Below are 23,342 nucleotides of genomic sequence, written 5' to 3'. Positions count from 1 at the left end.
TTCAAGCCCCACAACTGATAAAAATGAAGAGAAAAGAAAAGAAAACAATATGGCTGGGTGTGTGTGGAGGAGGGGGGTCAGTTATAGAAAGTACAAAGTTTGGAGTTCAGTCTCAGCATTGAAAAAACCAACCAAGCAACCAACCAGACAACCAACCAACCAACAAACACAAAACTCAACCAACCAAACAAAGATAATTAGTGGACATGCAAATGAGGCAGAGGATTTTTTTAACTTTCTTCTAAGACATTGGGATCTTTTTAACATCAAGTATATTTTTTTAAGGTGTAGCAATGATTACATCCACAGGAAAGGGACTTGATAGTATTTCTTTGCACACCTAGCTAGTTTGATTTTTTTTTCATTTTCCTTAGAAGGCCTTGCTTTGCTGAGGCATAATCAAAGGCGGGGCTGATTGGTCCCGGGGAAGATACACTTGAAGGTTAAGTAACTCAGATCTCAGCTAATCCTGTGTAATCTGCTGTTACTAAATGCCAGCTTGCCTTGTGGGAACACCAGTTTCTGAATGTTTCGGGCTCATTTTTATGCCTTTCATTCTAATCACCTCTGGAAAGAGCCATGCTGCTCTTTGCTTGTGTGTATGTTGTGCTTAGCTTTCTGGAGGGAGCAAGCTGCTCATGTCCATCTCAGTGTACTTGCGATTATCATGGCAGAAATGACGGCTCAGGATCAAGGTACGCTCTTCTCCTTACTATGTGTTCTAATTATTCCAGCTTTAAAAAAAAAAAGTGCTCCAAATAATGTAGCCTTACTTTGAAAACAAATGGTTTGATTGTCACCAATCAGAGATGAGGAGGCTTAATTTGGATGTGCTGTAGACAAATATGGCTGTCCAGTGTTTCAGCACTTCTGTTTTAATAGATTTGCTTCTCAAAAGTCTCACTAGTTAACCGACATTTCTAAACACATTCTGTATTACGAAAATACTCATTTCACTCACATTCACGAAGCATCTCTTGCAGGAAATCAAGCTATTTTCAATATGTGTACCCAGCTCAGGCTGTACTTACAGAAAGCTGCACAGGACAGCTGGGCAGGAGCTGCTGGCGCTGGCCCCGGCATTTGCTATTGCTTCTCATTTCATCTGAGAATTATTCGTGCCAGCAGCTGGACAGTGGAAAAGAAGATCACAAGAGTGAGGTTAGAGAGGCTGGCAACTGGAATTTCTCATTTTAACTTATGGAATTTAAGAAGTGAAGACATTGAGCCATCTGTTTAGACACTACAGGGCATCCTAGGAGTTGCTTAATCTGAATGTTATTTTAAAATAGATCTGCCTTGTAAGCATAGTAATTTATGATATATATATATATATATATATATATATATATATATATACATCCTTTTAGATGTAAGTTAAATGCAAACGTGAATTCATAATAGCTAAACACAGTAGATCTTGATGTTTTAAAGAGGATATTTAATAACAATGTCAGATTATCTGTGACTACGTTAGTAGAAGTTAAAACAGTGAATTACTCACTGTAATAAAAAGAATACCACATCTTTCAACACATAATAGCCATTAGGGATGGAGTGTGGTTCAGTTGTAGAACATTTGCCTAGCATGTATAAAGCCCTGGGTTTGATCTCAAGCCCAGTCAATATATCACAATCATCATCATCATCATCACAATAATAATAACAAAACAATTAAAGCTTATGTGTGAGTGGCTTTACTCAGCCAATTCTTGGTATCTTTTTTTTTTTTTTGAGATGTTTACTAGGAGGTTAAAGATAATGAAAAGAGCACAAATTAAATAATTATTTGTACAGGAACCAGACCAGAGTTATTTCTGGGGAAACTACCAGACATGTCTTCTTCTCCATGATATCCCCTTTATTCATTGATTTTTTAAAAACAAATATAGAATACTATGCCTAGCAAGAACTCTTGGACTAATATAGCTCAATTCCTGTCATGTCACAAGCAAGGAGATGAATCTGAACAGGGACAAAATGACTCATCCTAGATCACAGAATTGTGTTGGTTGTAAAGACTGTGTTGATCAAGATTCAGGTCTTCTGGCCTCCCCTGTACACTTTTTATAGTATAGCACCCTAGAAAGCTTATTTAATGGGTAGATATGCTTGCATTCTGGTATACAATAGCAATGAAATTTGTAATGGAGCATATTTGCAGAAAATTTCAGCAATTCCACAGTGTCTTCTAAACTTGTCGTAAGAAAATGGTCACATTAGGACCCCAGCCTCATGCTCCTCACCTCTGTTTACATTATGGGTTGACATAAAATGCACTGATTCAATGTGCTATATCTTACTGAATGGACACCTTATGATTTACTAACTATGTCATGTATTGCAAAATTGCTTATGGCTTCTTTTCAACAATTGAAGTGAGTCTATTCAGAGTCCCTCACAGGCTAAAATGAATCTGACTTCTCAGATTCCTCATACTTTCAGCCCTCATGTGAGACTGGCTTTTTTCTATGCCTAAGTGACATATGCCGGCCAACAATCAGCATGTGACTAGTTCAAGGTCAGTTCAGTTAGTGAAGGCTAGAGGAAAAAATTCAGTTGCTGGTTTCTTCCTTAGGCAGAAAGCAATGCACAAGTTCTGGTAAAGCGGAGTTGAGCTTTAAATGTCTAGTGTGAACTCTTGCTTTTGTCCCTCAATAAAGCAATCCTCTCTTTAATTTTTAACTGTCTATATTTATTTATTATATTTACATATTGGTACAAGGGGGTTTCAATTCAGCAATACGGTTCATGAGTGTCATGTATCTTGTAAAGGGATTCTGTCAAAAAGAATCAACTTATGACGTTTAACAAGGGATTCTTTTTACCACAGTCCATTTCTTAAGGAGGTATATTTATATTTCCAAGTAGATTAGGTTTGAAAAGTCACTCTGTCACCCACTAACTGGGTGACCTTGAGAAGTCACCAAATATTGGTAAAACTGACGTTGTTGGCAATAGCAGCAACACCTATTGGCAAATGTATGGCTAGAACAGTGTAGAATTTTCCATTCATTTAAAGTAATCAACATCTTAATCAAAGTCACTCCTTGATTCATTCCATCATCCCCCCCATCCCATCAATTTGCCTACTTCCATTTCCACACACATACATTGCTACTACCATTCCATTCGTCCACCCTTTCTCTCTCCATTTACAGCACAAGATATGTTGCACTCATAAATTGACATGTGGAAATGAAACCCTTTGCACACCTACTTGTAGATCATAAATAAGTAACCATTTTTTTAAGGTGAAGTAACCAGCTTAATGGTGTCCTGTGGGAAAGTGCCACCTGAAGTATAGGGAAGTGGCTTCCCCTGTTTTCCTGGCCACGGGAGAGGGAACAAAGTTCAGAGTTCAATCAATATCAGCTTGACTGCAGAGCTGGTGTGTTTTCCCTTATTTGTTTCAGTCGTGAGGTTAGAACTCAGAGTCGTGTTGCCAGACTGATGTTTTACCATTGAGCCACACCTCTGCTGAGCTAGTACTTTTACCAGTCATCCATTATCTACCTCTTAGGGCTGTTGTGATGATTAATCAAGTCATGGATGTGACTTGTGTCAACACCAACCTGACATAGAAAGAGGTCCTTAAATACCAGGTTGGTAGTCCCATGAAAAGACTGATAGTTGACCATTTTATTTTAACACACGTGGTTCAACCTAGTACTCATTTCAGTCGTGATAATGATGATCATGAACATTAGTCACACCACATTATTAATATGCTAGACAGAAAAGATTTTTGGGGGACAACCACTAGGGAATGAAAAATCAAACATGTTTCAAACAAGGATTCTTTTTTTTCTCGATGTGGAAAGTGGGTCTCCCTGCATTGCTCTTGTGACACTAGGTCAGTGCTATGTAATGACCTGGATATGAATGAAGTCCCTACGAACTTCCCCGTGGACACTGTGAAGCTTCGCATAGAGAAGACAGTGGTCCGCACCATCCCCGCTGAGGCCTTCTATTATCTGGTGGAGCTCCGGTACCTCTGGCTGACCTACAACTCCGTGGCCAGCATCGAACCCAACAGCTTTTACAACCTCAGGCAGCTGCACGAGTTGCGCTTAGACGGGAATTCCCTGGTTGCCTTTCCCTGGGCTTCTCTGGGGGACATGCCCCATCTAAGGACCCTGGACTTGCATAATAACAGAATAGCCAGTGTGCCAAGCGAGGCCATCCAGAATCTGAAGAACCTTGCCTACTTGGATTTATCAAGCAACAGGCTAACCACCCTGCCTTCAGACTTCCTGGACAGCTGGTCCCACTTAGCTACAGTACCTTCCAGAAGCACAGACCTGGCACCAAGAAGAATTATTCTTGGTAAGCTCCTAAGACTCTGGCCTTCATGTGTAGATAGCTCTCTCTCTCTCTCTCCCTCCCTCCCTCTCTCTCTCCCTCCCTTCCTCCCCCATCCTCTGTCTCTGGTATTGGGACCTTTATAGAGGCTGAAATACTCAACCATTGAAGTACCTGCTCAGCTCTGAATTTTCACTTTGAATGAAATAGTACCTTGCCAGTTAGTCTGCATCCCCAGTGTAAGATAGAATGATACTGTGTGTGTGTGTGTGTGTGTGTGTGTGTGTGTGAGAGAGAGAGAGAGAGAGAGAGAATACCCAAATATGAGGGGGTGGGGCGGAGCTTCACAAACTCAGGGAATGCTTTGTTCTCAGAGGAAGCTGAGAGGCAGAGGCCACCACCCTGCCCTACTCTTGTGAGTACCCCAACTTCCACAATCTGACATACTCCACACATACTCTGTTCACCTTTAAACTTCAGGCGAGTTCTTGAGGAGTGGGCGTTGGCATGTTGATGGGCTGTCATTGGTTTGGAAGAATAGCTTCTAAACTTTCTTTTTCTTTGTTTAAGAAATATAGCACATTAAGGGCTGGGAAGGTGGCTCAGTGGTAGAGTGCTTACCTCGCATACATGAGGCCCTGGGTTCAATTCCTCAGCTCCTCATAAGCAGAAAAAGCTGAAAGTGGTGCTATAGCTCAAGTGGTAGAGCACTAGCCTTGAACTGAAGAGCTGAGGGACAACGCCCAGGCCCAGAGATCAGGCCCCATGACAGACAAAAAAAAAAAAAAGAGGAAATATTAATTGTTAATCTTTCTACTATTTAAATGATAGATTTGCCAAATAAACATTAACTTTACTATATTTTTAGTTGTCCTGTGGATCTAAACTCAAAGTAAGGTAGTTTGTAATATTTTTATTTAAAAAATTAAAAGTCATAGAACAATTTTCCAGCCAATTATCAAGATTAGATGGCCTCTCAAGCGCTCTCTGCCTCTCTTCCCACCTCTCCTTTTCTTCTCTCCCTCCTTCCCACTCTCTCTATGTGTGTGTATCTGCCTATCATCTATCTGTCCATTTTATGTCATCTATCTAATCTTTCTTAGCTCTCCATGATTCTCATTCATTCCTACTTATCCATGTGAACGTATAGATTTCTGTAAACATGTATTTATACATTTATGTTTTTTTCTTTTTAAAAATTATTTTTATTTGAAACTACTGAAAACAAAGGGGATACAGTTACGTGAGTCAGGCAAAGAGTACATTTCCTTTTGGACATGAGTCAGGCAAAGAGTACATTTCCTTTTGGACAATGTCACCCCTTCCATCACCCACAGTTTTTCCCTCCCACCCACAAGGTGTATAGCTCATTTTCAACGTAGTGTCCAGTGAGCACCACTGCTGCATTTGTCCACTCTTTGTCCCTCCATTTCTGTGCCGCCCCTCCTTTTCTTAACCATAAAAGAAATGATGGAGAGGTCAGTTGTTTTCCTGGACTGATGAATGCCTAATTGAGAAGAAGAAATGGAAGGGATCTCCTTCTACTTTAATATAAAACCTAAGCCTGATGTTCCTCATTTGCTTACACGTTTTTGGTTTTTGGTTTGTCTGTTTTATGTTTGCTAGTCCTGTGGTTTGACTCAGGTCCTGGGCAATGTCCCTGAGCTTCTTTTGCTCAAGACTAGCACTCTGCCATTTGAGCCTCAGCGCCACTTCTTCTGGCTTTCTCTGTTTATGTGGTCTGAAGAATCAAACCCACGGCTTCATGAATGCTAAGCAAGTGCTGTACCACTAAGCCACAGTCCCAGCCCCTTGTTTTTGTTTTTTTGAGATAGGGTCTTACTATGTAACCTAGGTTGCCCTCAAACTTGTGCTGCTTCTACCTCAGCCTCCTGACTGTTGAGATTACAGGTAGGTTCCACTATACCCAACGAACTACAGAGCATTGCTTTGATCAACCAAGGCAAAAATTTGTTAGACTTTTCTCCTTGTAAGAATGGGTTGTCAATTCCTAACTTCTGGCTGCAGAAGAAGTTAATTCTTGGTGGATGAAAGAACTTCTTTTGCCAGTGGGATGACTTTACTAGACTTTTGGAGCAAGATAGAATTCCTTACAGACCAATATCCTCTGCCAAGATATTTGTTGAAGTATGACATAAATTAAACAAAAGATATGTTTGAGAATTTGTTTGTGTATGTGGGTCCTGGGGCTTGAACTTGGGGCCTCACATTCTGGTTTAGCTTTTTCTGCTCAAGGCTGGCACTCTACCATTTGAGCCACACCTCAATTTCCTTCATATTTGCTGGTTAATTGGAGGTAACAGTTTTTCAGATTTGTCTGCTTGGGCTAACTCTGAACCCAAATCCTCAGATCTCAGCATCCTGAGTAGCTAGGATTATAGGCATGAGTCATTGGTGACCAGCTATTAAAGATATTTTTAAAAGGTATTAAAGCTATTTTACAGGATAAGTTCTGTAATGGAACTTACAGGGCTTTAGCCTTGTTATTGTTTAAATGTAAATAAATATTCCTTATTTGTGAAAATGAAAATTCAAGTAGTAAGAAAAGTGAAATTCAAGGAACATAGTAGACAGAAAAGTAGAATTCATGGAAGTTTTTCTTATGTAGTCTTTATGTGCTGCTCATTCTCAAATAGTTTTTATTAGAGAACAAAACAAATGTGATAGGATGTGATATAGGAAAAAACACCGTAGTTTAATTTAACAGATATTTGTGGAATCCCTTTTATGTACACTGATAGGCATTATGAAAACGTATACATGGTATTGTTTTATTTTAGCCACCAATATGATCCTTTTGAGTAAGGATACTAGCTGCAAATTAACGTAATTTAAACATAAGATTCTATTTCCCTACATATTAAAAACGGTTCTTGCCAAGCAATGTTCAGGTAGCCAATCATGGTGTGTAATTAAAATTACAATTCAATTGCCCCATTGCTATTTATAGCTCTCTGATGATTAGTTAGTAAGAGTACTGATGATTAGATATTAAGAGCAATGCCAGGTGCCCGTGGCTAATCAGAAGGCTGAGATCTGTGGATCTCTATTTGAAGCCAGCTCGGGGAGAAAAGTCTCCATGAGACCCTTATCTTCAATTAACCACTCAGAACCCTCAGAACTGGTACTGTAGCTTAAGTGGTAGAGCGCTAGCCTTGAACACAAAGAAGCTCAGGAACAGTGCCCAGGCCTCCCTCAAGTTCAAGCCCCACAACTGACTGAAATTTTTTTTTTACAGAATATTGATACTTTCCACTGGTGGATTAGATCTGGATGAGAACTCAGGGATAAACATGGTTTTGAAATATCAGTACAAGGGCAGTTACCCAATCAACTTTATCTGTGTGAGGTTGAGCGACTTAAAGATAGTAACATGAAAAAAAAAACCACTTTTGGTGTAACATTACATTTTAAAAGCATGATTAACTACAATTGTGTATAAAACATGACTGTAACTATTTTACTGATTTACTTATTTAATTTGTTGTGCCAGTACTGAGGCTTAAATTGAGGGCCTCTCACTCTTGATCTGCTTTCTTGTTCAAGGCTGGTGCTTTACCACCTGAGCTACACCTTCAGTCTGGCTTTTTACTGGTTAATTGGAGATAGAGTCTTGGAGATCAAGTCTTATAGACTTTTCTGCTTAGGCTGGTTTTGAACTATGATCCTCCAGGTCTCAGGCCCCTGATTAACTAGGATTACAGGCATGTGTAGCGGTGCCCTCTGTAACTATTTTCAGATATGCAAAGAAGTAGAATGAAAAATACACTAGCTTGCCGGACACCAGTGGCTCATGCCTGTAATACCAGTTACTCAGGAGGCTGAGATTTGAGGATCAAGGCTCAAAGCCAGCCCTGGCAAGAAAGTCTATGAGATTCTTATTTCCAATTAATTTATCAGAAAACCAGAAATGTCATTGTGTCTCAAAGTGGTAGAGTGCCAGACTTGAGCAAAAGAAGCTCAGAGACAGGACCCAGGCCCTGAGTGTAACACACACACACACCCACACACACACACACACACACAAAATGAAATACACTAGCTTGTTTTATTATCATTCTTGGGTGTGGGGTGTCTTTTCATTTTTCTTATTGGAAAATGTTCTGCAGTATGCACGCCTGACTTTTATACTGATAATAATAATGATGATAAACAAGATACAGTAAGTTGCCTCTTCACAGACTCATTAGGTGCAGTTTTGACAAAGATGGGTCAATAAATCAATGAAAATCAAAAGAAAATTTAGAAGCCGACTTTTAAATTTCTGCATCCTCAGTTGATTCAGAGAGGTTCTTCCTGTTTTTATCCTCGGTATTCCAGTCTTTGTGTGATCCAAGAAGTGTTTCCCTGCCTTTAATTTGGGGGAGGGGGTGGATTTGCCTCTGAAAAAGCAAGTGGGACCCACCAAAGTGAGATCAAAGTGAACGTGATTCATCTAATTGCTGAAGTAGAACTCTGGCATGTGTTGAAAGGGGCATGCCTTTAGCAGAATTTGGGAGCCTTATAGAAAACATGAAGCAAGCATCTGAACTCTACATGTCTTGAGCCTCTTGGTAGTTTTTCCCCCAAGTGGTGGTCGCCTGGAACCAGATGCTAGTGGGTACCAAGGGTTAAACATGTTAGTTGCATGATAAAAGGGGAAAGAGAGGAATTACACACAGAAATGACACACAGAAAACTCCACTTTTTTTCCCCCCAGTCTGGAAAAAGAAAGTGCAAACCTAGCTCCATCTTGCTAGTAGATCATCATGAGTATACAATGACATATTTTCTGTGAATCCTTTAGAAGATCACAGCTTAACCTCTGAGGGTGTGTTTTAGATCGAGTCATAGCCATGATCCCACATAATGACAGGAAGGGGGCATCGCATAAAAAATGACCATGAAGCATTTATTTATTTATTTCCTGGGACTTGAACTCAGGGACTGGGTGCCATCCTTGAGTGTTTGTGCTCATAGCTAACACTCTACCACTTGAGCCATTGCTCTGCTTCCAGATTTTTGATGGTTCCTTGGAAACAAGATTCCCACAGACTTTCCTGCCTGGGTTGGCTTGGAACTCCGATCCTCAGATTTCAGCCTCCTGAGGAGCTAAGATGATAAGTGTGAGCTGCTGGCACCTAGTTTATGAAGCCATTTTTTTTGTAACTCCAACAATATTTGAGTCTTCCAGTTGTATTACTGAAATATATTGATGAGGGCCAGTCCTAGATCTTTTTGAATTCAATGTGAAACTGGACCAAGAGACTCTTTCCAGGTACCCGAGAATTTATGAATGTTAGTGGAATGCATTCTGCTTTAGTTTTTACTACCTGTGTGTGTGTTACTGTGCATAGATAGAGTTCTACTTATAATAATGGGAGTCGTGGCTAATATTGAAGTCACTCAGGGAAGGCTAAGTTCTAATACCCTACATCTGTAAGTTCTTTCAGTCTTATGTTAAACTGTGTAGGTATGAACTCACCCCCATTTTATAGATGCGATGCTGAGGGACAAGTTAGTCCACTTTCTCAAAGTGGGCACCTGACATGGTGGAACAGTGAGACATGATACAACCCACTTGGTCCAGGACCCATTCCCTTCCTGATTCTTTCCTAGTGCAATGTGTGGACCAATACTTGAGTTATTTCTTTCATGCATACATCAGTTGACCAACATTGTATGTGGTGTGTGTGTGTATGTGTGTGTGTTGGTAGTGGGGCTTGAACTCTAGGCCTGGGTGCTGTCCATTAGCTTTTTCATGCAAAACTGATTTTCCACAACTTGAGGCACTTCTCTACTTCAGGTATTTTGGTGGCTGGAATAAAAATCTCATGGACTTTCCTGCCAGGGCTGGTTTCAAACTAGGATTCTCAGATCTCAGGCTCCTGAGTGACTAGGATTACAGGTATGAGCCACCAATGCTCTGTTTGACTGATCTCTTAAAATCATGTATCTAAAAAAAAAAAAATAAAACCTCAAGGATAAGCTTTTCTATTACATGAGTAAAAATAAGTAAAAAAAAAAAAAAAAAAGAAGTAAAAACTTGGCTAAAAATGTCCTTTACTCTAACCATAAAAAGCATAACTTAGTATCTTGCTAGTAAACATTTAAATTAATTCTGACACTCAACTTTTGATCTGTAATTCAGGTAAATTTCCACAGTTTCTTCCTCAAGAAGCGGTATTTACACAGGCCTCTCTGTAAGGCCTTCCACTGTTTATCTTGGAGGGAAAGGCTGCAGAGAAGAGAGCATGAAATGCTTTCATAGCGTTTAAAAGTTTGCTCAGTTGTAAACATGGGCTGTACTATTAACAATGGAAATTATCTGAATGTCACTGGCAGCCTCAGAATTTCCACAGAATTTCTGAGATGGCATTAATTCATTTTAGCAAACATTTATCCATGTCTGTCAATATGCCTTGCTTGCCCTTTGCTAGACCTTGGAGACAAATCCACATAGTAAAGGCTTCTGCTTTCCTAGCAGTTCTCCAGAGGACCTTGAAAGTGTGTCTCAGCCCTATAGTAACCCCAAGGCAGAATTTTCTGCCTTGGCTAATTTTGAACTCCAGTCTTTACAGCTCAGTCTCCCAAATAGCTGGGATTATGAGCCACCAGCACAGAAGAATGTAAAGGGATCTCAAACTAAAAACTATATTCTGCAGGCACTGGTGCCTCATACCTGTAAATCCTAGCTACTCAGGAGGTTGAGATCCGAGGATCACATTTCAAAGCCAGCCTGGGCAGAAAGTTCCCAGTGAGACTTTTCTCTCCAATTAACTACTCAAAAAACAGAAATGGTGCTATGACTCAAGTGGTAGAGCACTAGCCTTGCACTCAAAAAAGTTCAGGGACAGCACCCAGACCATGAGTTCACCCCCATAACTGACCAAAAAAAACCCCTCCCAAAACACCTATATTCTGTGAGTCAGGCCTGGAAATAACACCACAGAGATAGCATTCTGTGTGTGTGTGTGTGTGTGTGTGTGTGTGTGTGTGTGTGTGTGTGTGTGTGTGTGCGCATGCACGCGCGCACCTCAGTCCTGGGCTTAAACTCAGGACCTGGGTGCTGTCCCTGAGCTTCTTTTGTTTTGGTGATTAATTAGAGATATAAGTCTCAGCATCTTTATAATAAAATATAACTTTTAAAAGGGAGATATAAGTCTCATGGATGTTTCTGCCTGGGCTGGCTTCAAATCATGGTCTCAGCCTCCTCCTGAGTAGCTAGGATTCAAGGGGTGAGCCACTGGTGCCTGACTGATACTGAGGCTTGAATTCATGATCTCACACTCTTGCATGGCTTTCTTGCTCATAGCTGGTGCTCTATCACTTGAATAATACTTCCAATCTGGCTTTTTGGTTAATTGGAGATTAAGCCATCCTGCCCTGGATAGCTTCAAACCACGATCATCCAGCTAGCTCTCAGCTTCTTGAGTGGCTAGGATTATAGCCATGGGCTACTAGCCCCTGGCTTTAAGGCTTATTTTTTAATTGAGGGATTATGACGTGCTTTGCCTACCGCTTACAGATTTTGTAAGTTCTGATCAACGTGTACCTCCAAGTAAACCATACCCTCATCTAGACACATAATATCTCATCACCCCAGAAGATTGTCCTGGACCTCTTCCCTTCAGTCCCCTCTCACCCCATCTCACCATTTATCTGCTTTGCCATGGGTTGATTTCATCTGCTCTAGAAAGCTATAGAAATGGAATCAAACATGCACACTTGTGCCAGGCTTCTTTCACGCCATGGCATGTTTCCAAGTGGATCCATTTTTTCTTAAATTTTTTTATTGTAAAGATATTGTACAGAGGGTTACAGTTACATGAATAAAGTAATGAGTACATTTCCTATTGAGCATTGTTACCTCCTCCTTTGTTTTCCTCTACCATCCCTTCCCTCCTCTCTTCGCTCCCCCCCCAAATTGTAACATTGGTCTTCAACATAGTATCTTGTACATCTCATTGTTACAATGGGTCAACTTGTATCTCTGTTTCAGTATTTTGTTATTTGCCTTCCCCTCCTCAAATTAGAAAAATGTATATACAAGATGCAGGGCACCAGAATCAAATACAGTGACAACAGGGGTTATACCATGGGGGAAGAACATATAAGAGAAACAAAAAATCACATAGTACATTAAAAAACAACAACAACAAAGAAAAAACCTCTTGTGTCCATATCTTGAGGTTCATTGTGCTTAGCACCATCTTATATGGTCACATGTACATAGCTTTTGACCTTCTCTGCTTGTCTGATTAGATTATCCTAGACATATACTTGTTATTGCAAATAAGGGAAACCATAGGACCTATGTTTCTTTGGGTCTGGCTTATTTCACTTAATATAATTTTTTCCAAGTCTTTCCATTCCAAGTGGATTCATTTTGATGGACAAACAAATGGTTGCTTACTGCAGAATTGTACTCAACTGTGTGAAGGAGCCAACTGTTCATATATTCTATTATTGGACGTGTGGGCGGTTTCCAGTTTAGGGTCAATCAAGAAATAGGCTTTTATTAACATTCTGTACAAAGCTTTGCGTGATGAGTATCTTCACTTATTCTTGGATAACCTGTAGGATTGAAATTGCTGTGTTGCAGGGTAGCTAGAACGATAATTTTTAAAGAACCTGCTGGTATTCCACTGGAGCTGTCCAACATCATACTTCCCACTCTGGCACAGTCTCTGGTTGATCTCTATCCTCCCCATCACTTCATGGGGTTAGTCTTTTGTCTTTCAGCTATTCTAGGGTAACCAAAGGAGCAGTGCCACATTGTGATTTGGGTACACATTTCCCTGATGACTAATAGTGTTGACCATTTGTGTATAGCCTTTCATGAAATATTTGTTCAAATCTTTGGCCTGACTTTTAGAGTATTTGTCTTTGTTAAAACTAGTACATGTAAGTTGTTTGTGATTTGTATTATAAATCTTTTGACTCATCTATTCATTTTTTTTCAGGGTGTCTTTGGTAAGAGTATGTTCCCTTTTGGTGACATTTGATTTATTAGGTTTTTTTTCTCAGAGTTAGTGCTTTCTTTTTTTTTCAGTTAGTGCTTAATACAGCCTTAATATTCAGTTATTAGCTTTATATTTTTAGCCTTTCTGCTTTTAACTATAACCCATCTCAGACTAGTCCTTGAAAATAGTATAGAAAGGGAGCTGAGGTTTACTTTGTTCCAGAGACACATGCCAGGGTTTCCAGCACCATTTGTTAAAGACGTTCCCCATTCAGTTACTAAATGCTACTGTCTCCCACAAAGGAGTTTGTTAGCCAGCGCCGGTGGCTCCTTCCTGTAATCCTACCTATTCAGGAGGCTGAGATTTGCGGATCACAGTTCAAAGCCAGCATGGGCAGAAAAGTCCAGGAGACTCTTATCTCTAATTAAACACCAGAAAACCAGAAGTGGTGCTTTGGTTCAAAGTGGTAGTGCTAGCCTTGAGCAAAAGAGCTCAGGGATAGTACCTAGGTCCTGAGTTCAAGCCTTACAACACAACCCCCTGCCCCCCCCAAAAAGAATTTGTTGTTGTTGAAGGATGGAGAGTGACAGAGGGTGTATGTCAGATACTGTGTCATTGTTTGCCTAATGGCCATGTCAAATGAAACCCCCTGTATAACTGATCGATGCAAATGGAAAAGGAAAGTAAAATATTAAAAAAATGAACAATTTTACTACTGATTTTTCACACCTACACCAGTAAATAACACATGTAATCCAACTGTGCTGATGCATGATAAATACTATATTCCATTTTTAGAAAGGGATAAACAAAACTCACTGGTCCCATCCAGGAAGAGTTGTATAAAATAAATTAATGAATGCAAATTATTGTGACTGTGGTTGGTGGATTGCCTTGAGGGAATGCAATACTAGTAATAGTTTAACTTTTGTAAGCTCTTGTACCTTTGTCCCTAGAAGAAAACAACTTAGTGAATATATTCAGTATTTGGATCTCTATTTTTAGTCTGGTTTTAAAATGTGTACCATTGACCTTATGTATTTCAAATCTGGCATAATAGACTTTCTCTTTTTTGGGGGGGATTAAAAAATCTTCACTCTGGATTTACATTACTTTTAGATGTAAGCAAGTGGAGCATATTTTGTAAAAAAAAAAAAAAAAATTGTGTTTTCTGGCCAACAAATTTTTTTTTTTTTGGGTCCGGTCATGGGGCCTGAACTCTGGGCCTGGGCGCTGTCCCTCAGCTCTTCAGCTCAAGGCTAGCACTGTACCACTTGAGCCACAGCCCCACTTCCAGCTTTTTTTTTTTGCTTATGTGGTGCTGAGGAATCGAACCCAGGGCCTCATGCATGCAAGGCAAGTGCTCTACCACTGAGCCACCTTCCCAGCCCCCAACAAATTTTTATGATAGTTTTAAGGTATGGATGAAACAATGCTACATTAATTCTGTAGACACTTATATTTCAGGGTTCTGCTGCATTGACTTGTTTTTATTTATAGATAATAGCATTTACCACTGTCACTGTGACTTGTAAGTGTCTTTAGGTGACAAAGAATTAAGATAGAGAAGAGCATTAGATTAGGAAACTAAGAGCCTGGGATTAGTCAGGACTGTGATTTACAGAGTCAGAAGGGTAATCCCTATATTCTTCCATCGCTTCTGAGTGAAATCAGAAAAACGCCAGTATAGGACATAGCATAGTAGTGTGTTAAGTACTCTAGATCAGGATATTTAAGTTTAAATGCTGCCTGCTCAATGGTGTGATCTGGGGTAGATTCCTAAGCCTTGTTTTTCTCACCTTTCTACTGGTTAATCTTTATATAGTAGTTCTATTTTTAATTTCTTTAGAACTCTCCATACTGTTTTCCATAATGGCTACCCCAATCCACTTCAGTACATGAGGTGGACATTTTATGGTATTGTGAGACAATTCCCCATGCTGTTTTCTAGTTTGTGCAGGTCTTGTGAGTAAATGTAGACACCGAAACATCCTTTCATTCTTCACTATATTTACTTTTTGTGCTGCTACTGGGGCTTGAACTTAGGGCCCCTCACTCTCATCTTTTCCTGCTCAAGCCACAACTCTAGTTCCAGCTTTTTCCTTAGTTACTTTTTTTTTCTGGTACCAGAGTTTAAACTTAGGGCTTCATTCTTGCTTAACTTGCTTGTTTGGCTGGCACTCTATGATTTTGTACCAGGCCTCCAGTCCAACTTTGTGCTGATTATTTCAAACATAGAGGTTACCAAACTTCTCTGCTTGGACTGGCTTTGAATTAAGATCCTCCAGATCTCAGTGTCCTGAGTTGCTATGATTATAGACATGAGGCACTGGCACTTTGATAGTATTTTTAGTTTATAGACTGATGAAATATTATGGCCAGAGAAAGCTCTGCAGTTTGCTCAGCTTTTTCACCTTCAGATGAGAAAAAAGGCCCAGCAAGGCAGCAGCTTCAAGGCCACAGAGAACCATATAGATAAATAAATTAGCCTCTTATTTCCATACAACTGGCCTTCATATATCAGGTCAACTAATATCTACAATAGTGAATTAATATCTAATAGAGTATCTAGGGGTCTTGAGTGTCTATTATTTTAGGCATTTTTCCCACTTCTTAGGTCACATGACACCATTGGATATGTGTCTCTGTGTTTTCAGAAGAGGTGCAGATTTTATAAGCTCGGTTGCTTTATTTACAGGAAGAAGATATACAGTAGTGTGTAGCGAATATTCTTTTCTCTGGGTAAAATTTCTTTACCTTGAGTTTAAAACCTTGACTCTATTAACAATAGGTCTTCAGTTTTGTGTTTAGCAAGGATGGTTATAAAGTTTGTAGAGATTTTTTTAAAAATAAGAAATAAATCATTTTAGAGAGGGATATAGCATTGACATTTCATGCAAATCTAAGAAAGAATTACTGCCATTTTAAAATTTTTTTCTTTATTTTTTAAATTAATCACGAATAGCTTTACAAAGAGGTTGCAGTTTAACATGTTTATTTATGAGTATGATGTATCTTGACCAGTGTCATCTCTCCCCATTGTTCTCTTACTGCCATTATTAGCCAGAAAGTCAGCACAACTCTCTATCTCAGTCTTTGTGACCCATGAGAGAAGAATTCAGGCAAGACATATACTGAAAGTCATTGGAACGTTTTTAGAAAGGAATGTGGCAGAGAAAAGTATGCTATGATGCTAGGGAAGACAGCACTTCAGTTAATCTTTAGCCATCTTAGAGATACAAACAGCATTGGGCTTAAAATAGAAGACTAGAGAGCGGGAAAAGGTTAGAGTCCTAATTGTGGACATGGCGTGGTGGGTTAGTATTGCAGCTCTGATTCTTCTGGATTCCTCAATAGTTGTCATCACTTGAGGGAGCTATCTAGCTCCTATGAGGTGATTCCTCCAGCTCTAGGGCACAGCCTCATTGTTCTTGGTGATGATCCTAAGGTGGAGCGGTCCATGCTGCTGCTCCTGAGAGGTGGCTCCCTCCCTTATCATAAGATGTTATCTGTCCTTTCCTGGAATGCAAGGTGATGGCTAGGTGAGTGTGGAGAGAAAGGCTTAGAACCAACACAAACCCAGAGGGAAGACAGAGATGCCAGGCTTTTCTCCTGCCTTATATAAATGTGTAGCAGCAAAAACCATCTCAGTACCTATTACCAACATACTGTCAATAGGATGAAAGTGGCTTGTCTGTAGAGTGGGGGTTTGAGTATTGATTGACATTGCCTAGCTGAAATTCCTATACCTAGGTCTGATCCACAGGGCTCAGGTCATCTGTGAGCCAGGGAATTTAATTATAGCATTTCCTCTAAGAGGTCCTGTCATCTCATCCTCCATTTTGTTTCAGGTGCATTTTTTTCTTTGCTCATAGCGAATTGCTAGGTATCACCATTATATAAACTCTGCAGGTAAAGCTAAGACAGGTTGTCAGGCACCTACTCACTGTTGTGGAACTTTCTAGAACTGGGATTACAGCCCACGTATTAGATTTCACAAACCACACTTAGTTACTCAACATAAAAATCAACTAAAAAGTGTGCTTGTGGCGTAACCATCACCACAAATCTGTGAGCTCCATCATTTTCTATCTTGGGCTTTCTGTGAGGTTGTAGGATATAAGATCTTGAGAGAGATGCTTGTCTCAGAGGACTCTGAAACACATTTCTAGATTCATCTGAGATGATAGCAAATAGTTTTTTTTTATTAGTCTTTCCCTGGATTTTGTATTTGCTTTGAAGTCCTTTCTCTTCTTTTCCCTTTCCTTCCCTTCCCTTTTCCTCCTCCTTTTCCAAGAGACTGTAAAGTGAATCCATCATAAAGACATGCATTGACCTTCTGTTTTTTCCCTTCTGTTTTAGGCCTGCAGGACAACCCTTGGGTCTGTGACTGTCATATTTCCAAAGTGATTGAGCTGTCAAAGGCTGCCGACCCTGCTGTGGTGCTGCTCGACCCACTGATGATCTGTAGTGAGCCTGAGCGCCTCACAGGAATTTTATTTCAGAGAGCAGAGTTGGAGCAGTGTCTGAAGCCATCGGTGATGACATCAGCCACCAAAATCACGTCGGCTCTGGGCAGCAATGTCCTCATTCGGTGTGATGCCACTGGCTTCCCTACTCCACAGCTCACGTGGACCCGATCGGATAGCTTGCCAGTCAATCATACAGGTATTTTCTTCATTCAACCCTATGAGACATAGAGTTTACAATAGCCCATACCTAATTTCATGTTTTTGAGAATTTTTTTAAAGCCAGTACTGGGATGTGAACTCTTATATTCCCACAGTTTGCTTGCTCAGCTGGAGCTCTACCTGCCCAGCTTTTGGCTGGCTACTTTGGAAATGGTGTCTTATGGACTTTTCTTCCAGGGAAGCTTTGAATGGCAGTTCTCAGATTCTCTCTCTCTCTCTCTCTCTCTCTCTCTCTCTCTCTCTCTCCCTCCTCCTCCTCCTCCTCCTCCTCCTCCTCCTTGACATCTCTTCCCCCTCCATTTCCTCCTCCTCCTCCTCCTCCTCTTCCTTTTTCTTCTCCTTTTACCTAGGATTGAGCCAGATCTTCAGGCATGCTAGGGAAGCTCTCTACCAGTTGATCCACACTCCCAGTCTTTTTGTTTTGGGATAGAGCCATCCTGACTTTGCTTAGGTTTGCTTGGAACTCTCAATCTTCTTGCCCCTCCTCCTGAGTAGTTGGGATTACAGGCCTATACCACTACAACCAGCTTTTTGTACAATTTCACATCCCCAAATTATTAACCTTTCTCTCCCCACCCTCACTCTCTCTCCCCCACCCAGTGGGGATGGAACCCCCTGGCTTTACTCATGCTAAGCAGATGCTTTACCACTGAACCATCAAAGTGTTTGCTCCAGTCATCTGGATGAAAGGAATTTGAAGAGAACATTTTATTGGTTACTATTTTTCTCAGTTTAGCTACCCCTCCCCCCCAGATAAAATCAGAGAAAATTCAGTAGATGAAAGTTGTAGTGTGTCTCCTTAGACATAGCCCATTTCAAAATGTAAAGCCATGAAGATAATTTTAAGTGGGCTTCCACACAAATGTCTTATATTTGAATGATTATTTAAATAATACATCACATAGAAGCCTTATAATGGGGCAAAAAGTATGAGTTTTAAAACCATTTGTTACCTAGACTTTGCAGATCCTCTTGAGACCAAGTTATGCCCTGGTCCTAGTGTCAGCAGTGACATTCTGAGGATTAAAGGGATATAATTTTAAAACTCTTAGGAATTCAGTTAAAATTAAGGCTTAAAAAATAAAAGTTGAGCCGGGCGCTGGTGGCTCACGCCTGTAATCCTAGCTACTCAGGAGGCTGAGATCTGAGGATCATGGTTCAAAGCCAGCCCGGGCAGGAAAGACCGTGAGACTTCTATCTCCAATAAACCACCAGAAAACCGGAAGTGGCGCTGTAGCTCAAGTGGTAGAGCGCTCGCCTTGAGCTGAAGAGCTGAGGGACAGCGCCCAGGCCCAGAGTTCAAGCCCCACGACTGACCAAAAAAAAATAAAAATAAGAAAAAATAAAAGTTGATGGATTAAAAAAATGTTAAGAGCCGGGTGACACGGCTCATGAGTGCTTGTAATTCCAGCATTCAGGAAGGAGGTCTTGAACTTAGGGTTAGCTGTGTTACATAGTAAGACCTCATCTCAAACAAGCAAGCAAACAAACAAAAACAAACTAATAAAATGGTAAAAAAAAAATTAGGCTTAATATTTATATGAACAAAGGAGGAAGCAACAATGCTTGCTAAGAAATGTACTCATTAACTTGCCCATGTAATTGTAACTCCTCTGTATGGTATTTTCACAATAAAAATATTAAAATATTTATATGAACAGCTAATGAACAGCCACATTTTAAGCTACTGAGTTAACTTTTGGGCTATTTATATATTTAGTATTTATTATTATTCTCCAGAAAGCTTCTAAAATTAAGACAAACTGGAAGTATTTTTAGATTTTTGTGTTTCAGAAAGCAAAAAATGATATATTACTTCGCAAACAAAAGAACTTGTAATTTACTAGCTTATGGAAGTAAAATAGGAAATAAATGATTTAGAATATGAATGATGAGGCCATGCCAAAATGCAGTCCTCTGTTCATGTGAGTAGATTCATTTAGTTACAATAACAAAGCATTTTGAGAACTACCTAAGGAAAATCTTATGATAATAATAGCTCACAACTATGATTGGATGTAACCCACAAGATCACTTTGCCTTACTCTACTACAAATACAGACAAGAATTTTACAGACACGAACAGACTTGTTCTACAGACACGAATGGACTTGTCTAAAATCACACATTATTTAGTAGACAAAAGTTTATGCCAGTTACTAGTGGCTTCCGCCAGTAATCCTAGATACTTAAGAGGCAGAGATCTAAGGATCCCAACTCAAAGCCAGCCCTGACAGAAGAGTTATCAGACTCAATTAACCACCAGAAAGCCAGAAGTGGTTTTGTGGTTCATGTAGTAGAGTGCTCAGCCTTGAGCAAAAAAGCTCAGGGATAGAGCCCAGGCCCTTGTTCAAGACCAAATACCAACACACACACACACACACACACACACACACACACACACAATTTACTAAAACCCGTATCTCCTGATTTCCCCATCTGTATATACCTTTAAATGTTCATTCTTCATATGGACTCCACAGCCCTGGGCATAAATTCATGCCAACCATTCATAGAGCTATTAGCCACCATCAGAGACTAGATAAATGCTGTTTCTCCCTTGGCTATGTGAGAGGGATACATGTAAGATACATTTGTTTCCTTCTAGTTTGGCACAAATGCTCTACTTTTCTCTCTCTTTCTTACCGAGTACACATTTGTTTTCTTCCAGTGATCCAGGAGTCACCAGAGGAAGGAGTCAGATGGTCCATAATAAGTTTGACGGGTGTTTCTCACAAGGATGCTGGAGATTACACATGTAAGGCCAAAAATTTGGCTGGGATGTCAGAAGCTGTGGTGATCGTGGCAGTGGTTGGTGTTGTTACAACTACCATATCCCCAGACGTTTCTGGAAGAAGGACTGGAGACCATGCTGAGCACGAGGCCCAGCCAGGACCTGGACTGTCCACAAGTCGACCTAAGTCACTGTCAGTGCCCTGGTTCTCTTCCTCCCCTTCTTCCTCCTCTGCTGCCTCAGCTTCTCTTTCGACTTCTGCTTCATCTCCTTCTTCCCCTGCTTCTTTCCCTTTGTCTCCTTTCTTTTCCATCCTTTCTTCCACCTCACCTCCAAGAACTCATCTTAAAGCAAGCAGCACCAGGGCTGGCAGGCCGTTGCTCCAACTGCACTCAGGTGAGAAGAGAAATGCCAAAGTGGAGATGAATGGGAGCAAGCTCCCTCCAGCCAGCGCAAGTAAGAAAGAAGAGCTGGCATTGCTGGACCAGGCTATGCCGCTGGAGACAAACGCCACAATAGAAGACCTCAGGGTAGTCGGGGAGACTGGAGAGAGCGTGACTTTAGCATGGACCAGTGTCAACACCACACAGAACGCCATGGTGACCGTGTTGTATTCCAAGTATGGCGAGAAGGACCTGCTGCTGTTGACTGCAGACTCCAGCAAGAATCAAGTAACCATAGATGGCCTGGAGCCTGGCAGGCAGTATGTGGCGTGTGTCTCTCCAAAAGGAGTGCCAGCCCAGAAGGACCAGTGCATCACCTTTTCCACAGCCAGAGTGGATGCTGGTGACTCACAGTGGTCTTTCCTCATCGTAGTGACCAGCACAGCCTGTGTTGTTCTCCTCCCAGTAATTTGTTTCTTATTGTATAAAGTTTGCAAACTGCAATGTCAAGCTGACTCCCTTTGGGAAGATGATTTGGCAAAAGAGACTTATATCCAATTTGAGACCCTGTCACCCAGGTCTCAAAGTATAGGGGAACTCTGGACACGAAGGCATAGAGACGATTCAGAAAAGTTGCTGCTTTGTTCTAGGTTTAGTGTGGAATCACAGATGAATAAAAGCCAGTGCTCGAGACCAGAGTATTACTGCTAAGTGTTGGCAGTGCAGGTCTGTATGAGCTGTGAGATGAAGGGATTGTTTGGATAACTTTGACAAAGACTTTTTTTATCCTGTAGAAAAACCACAAGGGTGGTGCTTTGCAGTGTGTGTGTGTGTGTGTGTGTGTGTGTGTGTATGTGTGTGTGTGTGTGTGTGTTATTTTTGAGACTTCTGAACTGAAAAGACAAATAATCTTGATGTTTGTGGTATGGGAGGTATTCATACAAACATATTTTAGGATGTGTTTAATAAGTTTGTAATAACTTTTAGAGTAATGTTTAAATGCTTTAAATAAATTTATGTGAAAACAATGATAAATGAACTCTAGGCACTAAAGCATTTGTTTCTTAGCAGTGAAGAAATATTGGTGCACCAAGGTAAACTCTGATGCTCAATCTTGTCTAAAGTGCTTTACGCCATTCACTATGGGCATTTGCTTATACTGTCTAGTGGCTTACTTTTGTAATCCCAGCAACAGAAAGATGGAGGTCAAGAGGATTACAGTATGAGACCAGCTCAGGCAGAAAAGTGTACAAGACCCTATTTTAGTGAAAGAAGCTGGAAATGGTGAAATATGCCTCTCATCTCCAATTATATGGAAGGCTGAACCTGGGAAGACTAGTTCCAGGCTAGCCCAGGCAGAAAAGTCCATGAGATTTCACCTTAACAGAAGATGCTGGGCCTGATGGTGCACACTTGTTATCTTGGCTTTGGCCAGAAGCCGAAAATAGGTAGATCACATTCCAGGCATGAGTCTTGGCAGGAAGTGAGATTCTCTCAAAATTAACTGGTGCAAAAAAGTACTGGAGTCCTGTGTACATGGGCTCAGTGCTAGCAAGTGTGAGGTCCTGAGTTCAAACTCAGTGCCAGCAAAAGAGAAATGAATCTGTGCTTACTGATTTGTTTCTCTCATTCATATAAAGGTAGATACTAGTGAAAATAAGTAGAAAGAGCATCATGACAATAGACCATTTCTAAAAAATGGTTTACTGTTGGATTTTAATATACCTGATGATGGATTTTGTGCATCTTTTGAAATAATGTCTGATTTAGAAACCATTTCTTTTATAACTTCATATTTGCTTGTTTCCTCTTTGACTTTCTTTACCTTGTTTTATTTTTAAAAAATTTTTTACTTTGTCAGAAGATATATAGGTAGCCAAAGGAACACAAGCTAAGCTGTTTCTTTGTTTTTTTTGTTGTTGTTGTTGTTTTGTTTTCTATATCTGATTTTGATTCTCTGGATAAGCAGAAGGCCTTTGAAATCACTAGTTTTGGACTTTGAAAGTCATTTTCAGATCCCATAAGGATATATTTAGGATATATCAATGATTCACTTGCTCAAATGTACTTTTTCCTAGATTAAAAATACCAGAGAAATTGGAGTAGGTTCATGAATACATAGCTAGGCCACCTCCTAAATAATCCTTAACTTTTTAAAGAAAAACAAAATTCTTTACAACTACAGTGCATACTCTGAGAGAGCATGGCCATTATAAATGAAAATCCAACTTCAAGATATGCCATCAATAAAGTGGAACAACAG

At 40.3% G+C, this 23,342-nt stretch overlaps 1 protein-coding gene across 1 annotated transcript; it reads left to right on the top strand.

Moving 5' to 3' along the window:
• Positions 1 to 579: 579 nt before the first annotated feature.
• Positions 580 to 21,790, top strand: Lrit3 (leucine rich repeat, Ig-like and transmembrane domains 3). Its single transcript, XM_042701566.1, has 4 exons — positions 580 to 695; positions 3,857 to 4,329; positions 17,634 to 17,939; positions 20,634 to 21,790. Exons 1-4 carry the CDS (start codon positions 580 to 582, stop codon positions 21,788 to 21,790), a joined length of 2,052 nt encoding a protein of 683 aa, XP_042557500.1.
• The last annotated feature ends 1,552 nt before the right edge of the window (positions 21,791 to 23,342 follow it).

This window comes from Dipodomys spectabilis, unplaced genomic scaffold, assembly GCF_019054845.1.
Source record: "Dipodomys spectabilis isolate Male_0828 unplaced genomic scaffold, ASM1905484v1 ptg000297l, whole genome shotgun sequence".
NCBI lineage: Eukaryota > Metazoa > Chordata > Mammalia > Rodentia > Heteromyidae > Dipodomys > Dipodomys spectabilis.
Note: the sequence above shows the minus strand (reverse complement) of the source record. Positions and strands in the feature narration are given on the sequence as shown.

Excerpts from the sequence above, each read along its gene's own strand:
- Lrit3 (XM_042701566.1), top strand. The coding sequence starts at position 580 with ATGCTGCTCTTTGCTTGTGTGTATGTTGTGCTTAGCTTTCTGGAGGGA. Across the intron at positions 696-3,856 it reads AATGACGGCTCAGGATCAAG|GTCAGTGCTATGTAATGACC; the intron begins GTACGCTCTTCT and ends TTGTGACACTAG. Across the intron at positions 17,940-20,633 it reads CTTGCCAGTCAATCATACAG|TGATCCAGGAGTCACCAGAG; the intron begins GTATTTTCTTCA and ends GTTTTCTTCCAG.